Below are 15,857 nucleotides of genomic sequence, written 5' to 3'. Positions count from 1 at the left end.
AAATACACACCATTCATTCACACAAGCAAGCACACCTCACACACACATGACCGCCAACTCCGACAGCTCAGACCAGAATGCTAGTCTGTAAGTTTGCTACACAATAAAATAATTATTCTGAGCTACAAGAAAAATGGATTCAAAGAACTAAACAGCTTGAAGAAAAAAAAGGGAAGCTCCCTGAAGCAACGTAGTTTCATGAGTGTGCATACCAGTGGTAAATTATGAGAGTCGCAACTCTCTGAAATGGATACAAAGGCCACCAGATTGCATTAGCTTTGTTTGTGTCTCGGATTGTTACCAAGAATGGTAGGAGCTATAAGAGATGTGAAGAGTGTAAGATGTTGAGTGATCCCTGTGAAGGACACAGATGCCCTGTACTTCTGTGAGTCAGCATTATCAGCACGCAACAAAATTTGAAGGGGCCTAATTGGGTGTCTCCATTTGCCAGGCTGATTGAATTATGCAATATGCAGATTTGTGAGTCATTCAGATGTGGTAGTGGCCCCATGTTGGACTGCTTGGGAACGTAAGGGTGGTGTGCTTGTCAGCAAGCTTCCGGTTTACCGTGTCTGACGAGCCCATGGGAGAATTGCTGTAATGTACGCCGAGCACATAGTAACCCTTTCACACCTGCACCTGTCATGTGACCAGCAGTGAGACATTCTGCAAGACCCGCGATGACAGTTGTCAGTGAGTATGACAACGACATAGGGAGAGGGCGTGTGGGGCAGCATCGGATATGACTTCAGGTCACTCTGACAGCACAGCAGTATGTCATGGACATCCTACATCCTCATTTGCTACCTCCATGTCCAACGGAGTTACAAGAGACAGACCAGTGAAAACATATCCAGTTGTTGACTCACAAAACGGTTTTGAGCTGTGACGCATGTAGTCTTAAGTGAATCATTCATACAAAAAGAAAAGAAGAAGAAGCTAAAGTCAGAATGTGAAAAAATTGGAGAATGGAATAGATATTTGAAAACTTCACACTTGAAACTCCCAGTTTTCCTATTGTGAAAGTGCCTTTGTGACCATATGCATTTCACTGACAATAAACTTTTTTTTCCCCCTGGGTCTTGGCTCCATATTTTTTCATCCAGTTGAGTCAGAATACTTGCATTGTATTTGTGAGGTATTGTTTCAGTCTTGCAAGCTAATCTAAAATACAAATCCCTTTTGCATCCTAGAAAACAATGACCACTCTTTCTCTCCGATTAAGTCACCTTGGCTATTTTTGTGCAACTGCTGTTTCATTTCATCCACGGGAACAGATTGGTGCATAGAATCAGTTGTGTGTCAGATTGTCCCAAATTGTTTTTCACATTAGGTTGTAGTCAGGCTTCAACAGACATGCCACTCACTTTCTGGTATGGCCACGGCATCAAATGTTTTGCTCATCTTTTTAATTACTGATCTTGCAATATCACACTGTGTTCTTTCTCAGCATTTTCATATTTGATTGTAATTCTAGGAAGTTGTTCATGAGTCATCTTACAGAGACATATGCTACATATGAATTCAGCCACCCATTCCTTAACTGTTGACTATGAAGGAACTCCCCCCATGAACCATGGACCTTGCCATTGGTGGGGAGGCTTGCGTGCCTCAGCGAGACAGATGGCCGTACCGTAGGTGCAACCACAACGGAGGGGTATCTGTTGAGAGGCCAGACAAACATGTGGTTCCTGAAGAGGGGCAGCAGCCTTTTCAGTAGTTGCAGGGGCAACAGTCTGGATGATTGACTGATCTGGCCTTGTAACATTAACCAAAACGGCCTTGCTGTGCTGGTACTGCGAACGGCTGAAAGCAAGGGGAAACTACAGCCGTAATTTTTCCCGAGTACATGCAGCTCTACAACTTGACTAGAAGAAGAGATCGGTTGGTAGGACATGTTTTGAGGCATCAAGGGATCACAAATTTAGCATTGGAGGGCAGCGTGGAGGGTAAAAATCGTAGAGGGAGACCAAGAGATGAATACACTAAGCAGATTCAGAAGGATGTAGGTTGCAGTAGGTACTGGGAGATGAAGAAGCTTGCACAGGATAGAGTAGCATGGAGAGCTGCATCAAACCAGTCTCAAGACTGAAGACCACAACAACAACAACATGAAGGAACTGACTCCTAATAAGTAAGATGATGCCTGTAGAAAAGTACAACAAAACAGTAATCACAAAAAAAGGACAGGATAGACAGTACATTCTGTAGGACATATTAAAAGTGATTGGTAAAAGAGACTTGGTGTGTTAAATGCAGCTTTTGGTTACATGATAATTGAATTGGATAGATAAACAATCTACTTGCTAAGTGGCGGCAGAACACACACATAAAAGAAGATTATAATTAGGCAAGCTTTCAGAGCCAGTAGCTCATTCTTCAGGCAGAAGGGTTGAAGTGGAAGGAAGAGGGGTGAAGGATAGGTCTAGGAAAAATTGTAGATTTTGAGAAAGTTACCCAGAACTGCAGATCAGGGGAGACTTTCCAGATGGGATGAGAAGGAAAGACTGATTCCACATCTACATACATACTCCACTAGCCACCATATGGTGCATGGCAGAAGGTACTCTGTCTCACTACAATAGTCTGAATAAAATTACTTGATAGTTGACATCAATCACTTGCCGCAACAATGTTGCCACATTGGCTACCAGCTACCGTTTGGTTACAGGTGACAGCAAACAAGCGGCTCACTTCACAAATTATGTTAAACGTTTAACACAGAGCAATTTTTCTAGTGGCTGGTGCAAGGTATGTCAGAAATGTTGGATACTCTGTCGACTATTGATTTAAAGTGACCAGTGACTGAACTGGGGAAGACGACCCGTTTTGTATCCCTGACTGTAAACTTGTGTCCTAACCCAGCCGAGAAAATTGTGGTCAACAGTCTGCAGCAGTACTAACATCATGATCGCTTTGTTCATGGCGATTAAAGCTAACGCTTAAGGGTAAACTCAAGACAACAAAAACTCAATTTCAGGGCTGAAAGCAAATTAAAATTTCTCCGTTTCATTTGTTACCTGTAACTATCCTTACTCTAGCTGCACATGCTGCCATGTTAGAAACAAGTGAACAGTCCATGTGGGCACTTGTTCGTGGATTATAGATGACTGAGGCAGATTCCAAATGAAGAAATAGTGACAGGAAGAAAAATAAGACCAAATAGAACAGTCAAAACAATGATGAAAAATGATGCAGCAAAGTATTAAAAATAAAAAAATACATTTAAACCAATTAATTGAATGAAAATAATAATCACACTCTTTTGGTTAGATTTAGAAATAAAAATTTTGCTACATTGATGAGATTCAAACCTACGACATGCTACACATTAGATTAATCTGCCAACCATTGTGCTATGCCACAGCACTGCATGAAGTATTTATATATGTGAATGTAGTGACCCAGTTGCAACTATGAACTGCAACCTTAAAAATTTCAGTTTCACACAATGTAGTGAAAAGCTTATCTAATGTAAGATGATCTCTGTGAATATGATAACTATATGTATGATACTGAATTACACCTTGTGCTGAGTTATTCGGTAGTGTTTGGTTAGTGCTATGAATGAAATGTGTGTCTTTCATTAGCATTGTTAATGTGTGTTGTTTTTGGTGTAGCTATCGCGTGTCATGAAATACATAATAAAAGTGTCGGGCTCGTAATTCGGGATACAAATACATCAAGAAAGAATGCTGAACCAGGAATTGGAAGTGACTGGCCAATTTTGGTGGAGTTTGGCAACAGCAGACAGTTCAAGTGTGACGCTGACTACTCTTATTGGCGTTTGAAGTGCCAACTATCAAGTAATTTTATTTCGACTGTAGTCAGTTCCTTTTCCGTTCCATCTGCCAATCGATTGAGGAAAAAGTGAATGTCTATATGCCTCTCTATGAGTCCTAATTTGTCGTCTCTTATCTTCGTGGTCCTCACGCATAATGTATGTTGGTGCAATCAGAATTGTTCTGCAGTCAGCACAGTGTTCCTCAAAATCCCTCCAGGGATTCCCATTTGAGTTCCAGAAACATCTCCATAATACTTGTATGTTGTTGTTTCGACCTACTGTTAACAAATCTAGTATCCTGCCTCTGAATTACCCCAATGTCTGCTTTAATTCGACCCCTTGTGGATCCCAGACACTAGCATCCTATATGTGATGTCCATCACAGCTGAGCCACACTGTAGTAAAATCCACCCAACAAACGAAAGATGATTATTCGCCCTCCCTACCATGACCCTCACAAGTTTGTTCCATTTCATATCACATTGCAACGTTATGTCCAGATACTGAAACAATGTGACTTCATTCATGACACTACTAATGCTGGATTCTGGCATTATGGATTAGTTTTTCCAACTCATCTGCAGTAACTTATATTTTTCTACATTTAGGGTTAGCTGTCATTTATCACACCAACTGGGAACTTTGCCCAAGTCATCTTTTATCCTCCTAAATCACTCAACAATGACACCTTCCATACACCACAACATCATCAGCAAACAACCACAGATTACTGTCCACTTTGTCCATCAGATCAGTTATGCACATAGAAAATATGAGTAATAGCGCTCCTATCACACATCCCTGGAATGATCCTAATGATACCCTAGTCACTGATGGACACTCACCGTCGGGATAATGTAGTGGGTTCTATTACTTCAGAAGTCTTTGAGCCACTCACATGTCTGGGAACCTATTCCATGTGCTTGTACCTTTGTTAAAAGTCTGCAGTGAGGCACTATGTCAAATGCTTCTCGGAAATCAAGAAATATGGAATCTGGGTTTGTGAATTTTGTGATGGCAAAGTTAGAGGAGCAATGCATCTGCATTAAATTTTGCGTGAAACTCAAGAAAACCTTTACACAGACACACCAAATGATGCAGGGAGCCTATAGCGATGAGTGCTTAAGCCATACTTGGTGTTATGTATTATTCACACGTTTTAAAATGGCTTTACAAAAGTCAAAAATAATCCTTGTTCAGGACGCTCTTAGATGTCCCCTGATGACGCTTGTGTCAGGAACGTCAAAGAAATTGTGTGCGGCAGTCGAAGATACACTGTCTGAGAGATTGTAGAAGAATGTAACATTTCAATTGGATCATGTTATGAAATGACACAGCATCTTGGAATGCATTGTGTTGCCGCCAAGTTCATTCCACGGCTCATGAGTCAAGACCAAAAAAACTTTTGGATCTCACAAATGAGAATGAGATGTTCCTTGCGAGAATAGTATGACCCCTGCAGACTTCTTTTTATTTCCAAAGTTGAAAAGGATGAAGTTCTGCAATGGTAGATGAGATAAAAGAAAATTCGCAGACGGCACTTTATGCGACCCAGCAAGAGGTGTGTCAAGACTGCTCCTGGAAGTGGAAATGATATTGGGAGCAGTGTATCAATTGTGGAGGAGAGTATTTCGAAGGAGACAATCCATAGTAATTAAAAGATAAGCATAGAAAATTTTGTGGACAAAGTTTTGGAATTTTTTGAACAGACGTCGTATGACAAAAGGGCATGCTGAGTTGCCCATGAGCGATGCTTTGTACTGATTTGTGGACATAAACTTATTGGTCTCTATGAAACTGATTAGATTCAAACCCAGAATATGTTCAAGAATTCTGCAGCAAACTGATGTTACGGGTATTGGTCTGTAATTTCGCGGGTCTGTTCTTTCGCCCTTCGTATATACAGGAGACGCCTCTGTATTTTTTTCCCCAGTTGCTAGGTCTTTCTGCTGGGTGAGAGATTCACAATAAATACAAGCTAAGTAAGGGTCCAGTGCCATATAGCACTCTTTGTAAAACCAAATTGAGATTCCATCTGCAACTGGCGACTTATTTGTTTTTAATTATTTCAGGCGTCGGGGATGCTTACGAGGGTGGTTTGAAAAGTTCTTGAAACAGAATAGAAAAAATGTACTTATGTCACTGAAACTTTTTTGTTTTTCAATGTACCCTGCTTGTAGATTAATTCACTTGGTCCAACAGTGTTCCAATACCTCGATCCCATCTCGACAATGATTTTCCTCCAGGCCTATAAAATAGTTGTCAACTCAGGCTATCAATTCTTCATTTAAGTGAATCTTCATCCACAAAGAAAAATTTTAAGTTTAGGGAAGAGGCACGTGTGGCAACAATTCATACCTTAGTTTGTGTAATTTTACCATGGCGATGGTACATGCATGCGAGCGTGCATTTGCTTGATGCTAGACGACTTTCTTCCTTATTAAACCTGGCCTTTTTCGCATATCATTTGTTGCAATTTGTCCAGAAGGTTAGCATAGTATTCTCCAGTAATTGTTTGCTCAGTGGGGAGATAATGTACAAACAGAATCCCCTTCTCATCCCAGAACACTGATGCCATGCCCTTCCCCGCTGAAGGAATTTGGTGGCGCATCCCAGAACACTGACGCCATGTCCTTCCCCGCTGAAGGAGTTTGGCGGCGGAGATTCAGCATGTTTCCACTGCCTTGATTGTTGCTTTGTCTCTGGGGTATAGTAGTAAACCAAAGTTTCCTCGTGGTCACAAACCAGCACAAAAGATCTTGTTTGTTTCTCCTAAAACAGGCCAAACTTGTTGTGATATGTCCATTCTCATGCGCTTTTGACACAGCGTCAAGAGTCGCGGCACCCATCTTGTGAATATCTTTCAGATGACATCTGGCAAGCGTGAGCAATTTCATGCACTCTAAATTGGTGATCCTCCTTGATCATTATGCGGACTTTTGCAATGATTTCTAGAGTAGTGACACGTTTTGGCTGACCTATTCATGGATGATCATCATCTAAGCTCTCCTGACCAAATTGAAATTCATTTATTCACTTGGCAACAGTTGAAGACAAAGGAGCAGAGTCCCCTGGTGTTTTCTGGAAATCAGCATTAATGTCCTTCACTTTCATACCTTTCTTTATGAAGTATTTAATCACTGCTTGAATCTCGACCCGACCCCCCGTCCCGTACCGTCGCGTCTTTGCAGATCACTGCACAGGAACAACAACAGAGCCGTGTCACTGCCACAGCTCTCTTCCAAGAGCACTGACATGGGACGGGTTTACAGGCAACAGTCCAACGAATATCATGTGAACAACTTGTGCTAGTGCTGGCCTCTTGTGGTGATTGTTGTTAGGTGTCTTTGTGCTATTGTCAAATGACGGTATGTTTATATGATTCTCTTGCATGAATGATTTCTTAAATGCAAAATTTAAAACATTTATCTCCTACTGCCACACCAGATTGGTCAAGTGACTTGATGGAATTCTTTGACTCACTTAGTGATTTTACATAGGACAATAAATTCCCCTGCTTCTCAGCCAGATCTTTTGCTGAGGTATGACAGTGGTAGTAACCTTTCCTTGTTGCCATTTGGCATTCTCTTTTGAACCAAGAGTGCAGTAGCTTTTCCTTCCTCAGTATTTTCCAAATTTCATTGTTAAACCGCAGTGGCTCTTTTGCATCCTTAATTCGTTTACTAGGTACAGACTTGTTGAGAGTGCAATTCACGATCTGTTTAAGCTTTGACCATAATCTCTCTACGTCCATCTTAATGGAACTAAGTGATGTCAGTTCTGTCTAAGTGAGATGCTAACATCTGCTTATCTGCTCTTTCTGGCATGAACATTTTCCTAGCCTTCTTGACTGATTTATTAATTTTTGTAACCTTAGTTGTTATGATGTTATCATGATTATTAATCCCCATCTCTATGCTGAAGTCATTGATGATATCTGGCCTGTTTGTAACTACAAGGTCTAAGATATTTCCATTGCATGTGGCATGGCAAACTAGGTGCTCAAGACAATTTTCGAAAACCACATTCAAAAGTGCTTCACAAGATTGACTGCACCCCCTGCAATGAAGCCATAGGCTACCATCTATACTCAGTAGGCTAAATTCACCTCCAACTAGTATTGCATGATCTAGGTATTTACGTGCTACTGTCTGTAGACTTTCTGTGAATGGCTCCAAAACTGTCATAGCAGAACTGGGTGGCTGATTATCCATTAATTTACGTGATTTCACCTAGACTTGTTATACGCAACCAGATAACTTCACTGTCACAATCAGCTTTGACCTTAATAGAGACAATGGACACTCCCTCTCCTACAGTGTCTAACCTGCCTTTCTGATATATATTCCATTAATCACTAAATATGTCAGAGCTTTCTGCTCTCGGTTTCAGCCATCTCTCAGTCTCTGAGAATAATTTGAGTGCGATACTTTCCTGGATGGCAGTAAATTCGGAAACTGTGTTACAAGTACATTGACAACTGATAAAATTTTGACAATCTACACTGGAGTGAATTCAAAAGATAAACCTCAACCAACATTGAATGTATCTTGGTGATAAAGAGCCCAAATAAATAAATTGATGATTTTATTCCATTTCATCTGATTGAATGAAACACACACAGCATAACTACTCAGAAAACAACTATAGTGCTGATTACATTTACTATCATACATGTAGCACTCTGAGAACATTTCACCTTGTCATAGTAGTCCTGTGTTTTGGAACTAGGCAGTGCTTCATTTCACAAAGCGAAAGGAATAGCTTGTGTAGAAAACAAAAGAAGGGGAAATAGTGGTTGCTGGTGTTTTTAACATTATCATTCAATTTAGTTCCTATTGTGAACTTTGCAGCTAGGATATGTAAATGCTCTGAGACTGCTATTGATAATATCTTTATGAACAAATCTAGGGGAAAGACGTCATATCACAAAACCAATAGTAAATGGACTATCTGATCACGACGTGCAGCATCTTGTGTTAAATGTTGAAACTTGTCAGGATAAAAAAATATTGAATCTGAGTACAGGAGGATAATAAATAAGCCAGAAATTGAGGAATTCAGGAAATTGCTCAAAGACATGAACTGGAGAGATGTTTACCTGACTCAAATGGAAAATGCAAAGCATTTATTAATAAAGTTACCTCCTCTTTTGAAAATTGTTTTCCCCTAAAGGTAACTCAGATCACACAGAAGTCAAAAGATAAACCATGGATTATACAAGGAATAAAGATATCATGTGGGGCAAAAAGGAGACTGTATCTACTATCTAGGAACGTTTCTGATATTAGAATTGTAATGCATTACAAAGAATACTGCAAAATATTGAATTAAGTAATCCAGAAATCGAAGTAGCTTTATTAAGAGAAAATGATAATTGTATCGGGCAACAAAATAAGAACTGTTTCAGATATAGTGAAGACAGAGAGAAGTGGGGCCAAAAAGGAAGTGGAACAGATAGCTCTAAAAGTAAATGAGACTTTGGTAACAAGTGCATGTAGTGTTGTAAATCTCTTAAGCAAGACTTAATTTTTGTTACTGACGGCTCGGGGTTATCAGGTTCGGTGAATGGTGCAATGGAGTATCTGGGACCAGTCTTTGAAGAACATCGTGTAGAACCTATTCGAGGAACTTTGAATTCCAACCATTGCTTCTCAGTATACTTACTCCTTAATGAAATTTGTTGCAAGTTATATATCTATATTTCCAACAAGTAGCTCAATACATATTATCAATACTAGGAATAAGAAAAATCTACATAAAGACCTAAAATCACTTATGTTGGTCCAAAAGGGGGTCCAATATTCAGGAACACACATTTTCAATAAATTACCAGCAACCATTAAAAACTTGGTTTCAGATAAAGCACAGTTTAAACAAAGTTTGAATGACTTTTTGATAGGCAATGCCTTCTACTCTATAGATGAATATCCTAACAGAGACTGTTAGGCCAGCTTAAGTAAAAATATGTTAGATATAAGTTTTGACAGCACTTGGTTGCAACAGTCAAAATTAGGTATTTTGTGTATGATAAATTTATTAATAGTGCATAACAATGTTTCATTCTGACAGTGTATTAATTCTGTAAATATTAGCTTTTCCAGTTTATTGTATTGTATTCACCTATTTTGACAATCTCATGACAAATGATCAGGGTAGTATTCATTATATTAAAATGTTTTGTGTTATACATTCTGACATGTTCCACACCCTCGAGAATCATCTCATTTTTTCGGTGTATGTAATGAAAACTGAATCAAATCAAATCCAATCACCATCTCTCATCATGTAATAACTTCACTTCTTCTTCTTCCCTTGTCGTCTCCTGTTTTTCCAGTACTCGTCCATCTCCTCCTCATGTTTTTCCCCCTTTATTCTATTCGTGTTGTTCTCAATCCCCTATTTCTTCTGCATTGAAAGCCTTTTATTTTTATTTACTTATTTTTTTTATTGAGGTGAGTCTCTACGGACTGCGTGGTAACAACCGACTTCACTCTAGTGTCCAGGTCTTGTTCTTGCTCCAGCTTTGACTTCCTGCCAGTATCTTCTGAGCCCCTGCAAGAAGTGCCTTTTTATGCTCTTCAGATAATGGTCCTCACTGTCTTTCGGATGTTGATGCCATGTTAAAACCTTGGTAGTTGGTCACCAATCTTCTAAATTTGTTCCTTTCAGGAATTTCTCTCTGAGATACCAATCTGCTTAAGATCTTTTTCACATTCTTTGAACCATCTCGGCCTCGTTTTCTTAGATGGGATGAAACTCCATATTCTTTTTGTTAGTCGATCACCATCCATTTTCATGAGATACCATAAAATAACAATCATTTCTTCGTAATGGATGCTGTGATAGGTTCTGTCTTGCTGCACGAGTCCTCATTTGCTCTCATTCGCCATTGTCCATCGACCCATCTATTACCTTAGGATTTTCCTTAATATCCTACACTCACGCTTTTCCAGCCGCTCAGCTTACCTTGTCTATTCGTGGTCAAAGATTTGGATGCTTATAAGCCCTCAGGTTTTATAATGTTGGAACTTGGCCCATATACTCATAGACTTTTTGTTATAAGTATTCTTTGTCAGTTGGTATGCTTGGTCTAACTTCCTCATCCCGACAATTGCTTCTTCTTTTAATCCATTCTCCAGGTGGATGACTTCACCGAGATACCTGAAATTCTTAACTCATCCAATTTTTTCCCAGGTTGGTTATCATCCATTCAGGTCCATCACAGATGTTCGTCATATGTTTTGTCTTTTGAATAGAGATCTGGAGTCTAACTTTTTTCAGCAATTTCTGACAGCCTATTTATCTTGTTGACTGCTGACTCTATGTTGTTAGCAAAAATGGCTAGGTCAGCCGCAAAATCTAAGCAGCCAATGCACACCCCTTTGTTCTTAGGACCAAGTCTGAACCACTCTTCATTTGTTTCTCCTTGGGCTAATAACTTTCTCCACTCTTGAATGACCTTTTCCAAGACACAATTGAAAAGGTTCAGATACCTCACCCATAAATTTAATTTTTGACACTGTGTTAGTAAGAGTTTGTTTGATCAGCTTTCTTGATGTATTATCCACCCCAAACTTTTCCAAAATATTCATTACTGCCTGTCAGTCGATGGAGTCATATACTTTCTGAAAATCAACAAATATGACCACATAGTTATTTTTCCAATTTTTTTTGTACCTGATCATGTTCTTCAAGTTAAAGATCTGTTCTGCGCAAGAATCGCCCTTTCGGAAACCAGCTTGATAGTCCCCAATCAGTTGGTTACAATGATCTTCTATTCTATTCTGTATCACTTTGGAGAGAATCTTATATGGAACAGATACTAATGAGGTACCCTTATAGTTATTGACATTCTATTTATCACCTTTTTTGTGTATACGATGGATTAAAGCTGACTGCCATTCAGTTGGTATCATCCCAGCTCTCCAGATCTCCTCAAAAAGTTGGACTAGTATATCTAGAGTTTCATTATTTGCCAGCTTCAGTAGTTCCACCACTATTGAATCCTCTCCAGCTGCCTTATTATTCTTAAAGTTGTTGATGATCTCTTTGGTCTCCTCTTTACTAGATGGAGATGAGGGGTAGTTTGTGGATTGGGGCACATACAGGGAATCTTTCTTTCGGTTCATCACAATTAAGTAGGTTTTCAAAGTAACGAGACATTATCTTGCAGTTCTCTTTGTTGGTCAGGCCGAGTGTGGTGTGCGTACTGTAAGACCTTCAGTACACACACCATCAGATTATTTGACTTGTTGCTCTAACGAAGTAAGCGAGTGTCAGCAATATGTCTCGTGGTCTTATCATGGCATGTTTATCTTCTGCCATTAGGTCAGACGATAGAAATGCCACTTGCACACTTAGAGTAGCAGATTGATGGTGACCAACTTTAAATAGAACTTGATTAATTTTCACACACATTTATTAAAATAATAACAAATATAAAAATTATTTAACTTGGTTCTGGATGCTATTTACAATTGACAATCTGAAGTTCCTTTGGTATTGGTACGTTAATCTTATTCTTACATATATCTCGGATACTTGACAAAAGTGTCTATACATTTATCTTCATGGCTATGTACAGGAATATGGTAATCTTATTAGGCGCAGACTGGATCTTGACTATGGACTGGCACAGACAATTGTAGAACTCGTACAGACTGGTACAGACTAATGCAGACTGGTACAGACTAATGCAGACTGGTGCAGACAAATGCAGACTGACTGATCGAAGGTCTTTACACCCGTTATAATACCTCGCACGTTCATGTATCACTGCGTGAGTGTGATGCGCGAGGAGAAAGTGTTCTATGTTAGCAGCAATCTCATTGGCTGCGTTACATATTAATACGCGGATCGGCGGAAGCAGAATTTGGTCCGTCTCTATGGCAGCGCCATCTCGTAGTGGGGAGATGGACGAGTGCTGCGCCTGCACTGTTGTGCTTAGCGGGGCGCACTCTAGTGGGAAATTTGTGTACGCGCTGAATACGCGGAACTATGTACACAACACTGAGCTTTCCATTTTCGTCTCTAAAACAAAAACTAGGGGCTTGGTATCCTTTCAAATTCGATTTGAACGTCTGATAGAAGTCTCTGACATTGTTTATCTGGAAACGCTGATCGATCTGTTCTAACTGCTGTTTCTCATGCAGTAGAGTTCTGGCTGCATATTTTTGAACTTCATGGAATACATCAAAATCATCAGGTCTCCTGGTAGAGTTCCACTATTTCCATGCACTTGCTGTTTGGGCCACCACCTCACCACAAACCTCATTCCACCATGTATGATTCCTCTTTTTAGCTGTCAGGATTGTAGTATTAGCTGCTTGTTGGATCATGGAGGCAATGTCTGCACATTTATATGGGATTCAACTGTCAGTTACTGGTGGCATTGTTCCATTACGTTTTGATTGATTTTGAGCTTCGCAGCATCATATTTATGAAATTTATTTCCAGTTTTCACAGTCTTATTGAGAGGGATGAAATTAATTTTGATCTTGGAGAGGTATGATCCTTTTACATTCAGTATGTTATCTGTAAAAAGGTTTCTTTCTATTATTTCTGATTGTTTGATGTTGTTTCTTTCTTATTTCTGTAATCCATGCTATCATTGATTCCTTCTTCCAGAACTACTCATTCAGTAGAGGTCTCTAAAAAAAGATTAATCTTCTTTTAGCCATTACTTCTGATATTTTCTCAAAATTTTTGTATATCTCCTCATTACTTCTCATTTTCCAGCCATCTGTAGCTTGTATTGCAACCATTATTTTCTAATAATGCTCCTTTGTGGAACCTCTGTTCTGTCCAGCTTATAGTTCATCATTAGGCATCCTCATCCATGTAAACATCCTGGTCATACCACTGTGGGATAGTGTTTAAATTTGTTTTTTTTTAGTTGTACATTTCTTGTTGTAAATATCCTTTGTCAAACGATTTGCTCTCTCCAGTTTGCTGACTCTTACATCTACTGTTAATTCTTCTAGTCCATTTTGTTGTACAGTTTGTCCAATATATTTAAATTTACTTACTAATGCTATTTTACATTTTTGTTTTTCTAAGAATGTTGATGCATTGTTTGAAATTGTCATCAATGTTGTTTTTTCGGCTGAAATTTTGGGACCAGCTCTCTATGCTATTTCTTCCAAAAGATTTCTTTTAATAACTGTCTGTCAGATTTTTTGAAAGTATATCAGAATCATCTGCAGAAGCCAGGCAGTTTACCTTAATTCCATTTGTTTTTCGTCCTAAAACTATTGGTTCAATTTTGTGATTTTTTTTTCTCCAAATTCCAATAACTTCCTATTTTTTCTAGAATGTAGTGTTACAGTAAAGGTGATAAACTGTCCCCTTGTCTAACACCAGTTTTTATTTCAAATGGTTGAGATACTTCTCCCATAAATTTAGCTTCAGTCACCCTATTTGCTAGTGTTTTGAGGATTATGTTTGCTTTAACACAAAATTCTTTGATGATTTTACCCATAATTTCTCTGCCTACCAAATCAAATGCTTTCTTGAAACCAATACGTGATACTATTATTGGTTTGGTGATTAACAGTCTGTGGAGAATTATCAATTTTCTAATAAACATCTGTTCTGTGCAGGGTCTTCCCTTTCTAGAGCTCCTTGAGATTCTCCCAGTTATTTGTCTAAAGTTTCTACAACTCTGTCCAGAGAATTTTTGATAATATTTTGTATACCACTGGCAGAAGTCAGGCATCTCTGCAATTGTTGACATTTTGTGTGTCCCCTTTTTTTCATAGCTGTGGATTAATGCTTTCAATAATCTCTTCAGCTTTCCAAATGTTCTCAAACAGCAGTTGTAGATCATTTGTGTGTTCTGACTATTTCAATAATTTTGCTGTAGTGGAGTCTTCATTTGTTGCTTTGAAGTTTTGGAATGATTTGATGGCTTCATGAATTTATTGTTCTGTTAGTGGAAAATCGTCCTCCAGATGTTGTGGGACTGCTATTATATATTGCTACAATGTGCTGTTATTGTTATTGTTGTTGTTGTTGTTGTTGTTTGGTTGCCTGTTCTTCAGCACTATCTTTCTGTTTCGTTTATCTATTTGCCGCCATTTTAACCCATTTACCGGTATTTTCAGCTTGTTCTTCACTTATTTGACCTTTTGGTGGCTCCTCTTGAAGAGATCTTATTTCTCAGCATTTAAAATTACATCATCTGCTGCTCTTTCGCATCTGAATTTCATCATGTCCAGTCTAGTTTTTTCATTCATTTAACCATCCATCTTCCATGACTCAAGATCCTAAATTATCATCCTTATTTCTTGAACAGTCTCATTTCTCTTTTTACATTTTCCAGATGAAGAAACTTTTGGTCCTCAAAGCTAAGATTAGTATCAGTTTTTTTATTTGTTTCTGCCTATGGCTGCTATATCTCTTTAGTTAGAATATTTTCTCTCTCTGTATTTGATTATAGTCTAAGTCTGAATATTTTTATAAGTACATTTATTGCTGTAGCAATGAGTAAAATAAATTGTATTGCACTGCCTGTAGCATGTAGCACCATTTTGACTGTTAGTCCTCTTGCTGTAGAAAAAGTAGCTTTGATGATTACTTAATGCAAGTATTTTGTAAGAGCTGTGGAATGGTTAGTATCTGTTTATATTTTTCTGATTAATTCAAGCTCGTCAATGCACATCCTGTGTTAAGGAAATATTTGCACTGAATTTACTGTGTGTTAAATATAAGCAGTGGATCCATTGGGGTAGTCTTTTTGGTAGAAATATATCAAGGCGAACAAAACAGGAGATGGTGAAGGAAGAGAGGGAAAAGATCAACATTTGCTTCTCATCAGCAATATAACTGGGTTGAAACATTCAGTGAAAATTATCTGTGACAGGAAGTTGTCAGAAATACATTTTTTGAAGAAACTTTATGTTTGTATAAGCATTTATTAAATTTAAAAATTGGATTTCATGTGTTAATACAAAAGGTAATGTTTTGCATTGCAGGCATACTGAACCTGTCAAAGATGAAGAATCGGCCAATGATTCTTATTGGAGGATAACAGTATGTATAACTTAAACTTGAGATTCTTGAAAATAAA

General features: G+C 38.6%; 1 protein-coding gene across 1 annotated transcript in view; it reads left to right on the top strand.

Annotated features, from left to right (window-relative positions):
• Window positions 1-15,818, top strand: part of LOC124622207 (molybdenum cofactor biosynthesis protein 1-like) — a 64,412-nt gene extending 48,594 nt beyond the window's left edge. The window contains exon 7 of the mRNA XM_047147855.1: window positions 15,763-15,818. Within this exon, the coding sequence (XP_047003811.1) occupies window positions 15,763-15,818 (56 nt within the window). The remainder of the gene's footprint in view (window positions 1-15,762) is intronic.
• Window positions 15,819-15,857: the final 39 nt, after the last annotated feature.

Source organism: Schistocerca americana, chromosome 7, assembly GCF_021461395.2.
Source record: "Schistocerca americana isolate TAMUIC-IGC-003095 chromosome 7, iqSchAmer2.1, whole genome shotgun sequence".
Lineage (NCBI taxonomy): Eukaryota > Metazoa > Arthropoda > Insecta > Orthoptera > Acrididae > Schistocerca > Schistocerca americana.
This window is presented reverse-complemented; position numbering and strand designations above follow the sequence as displayed.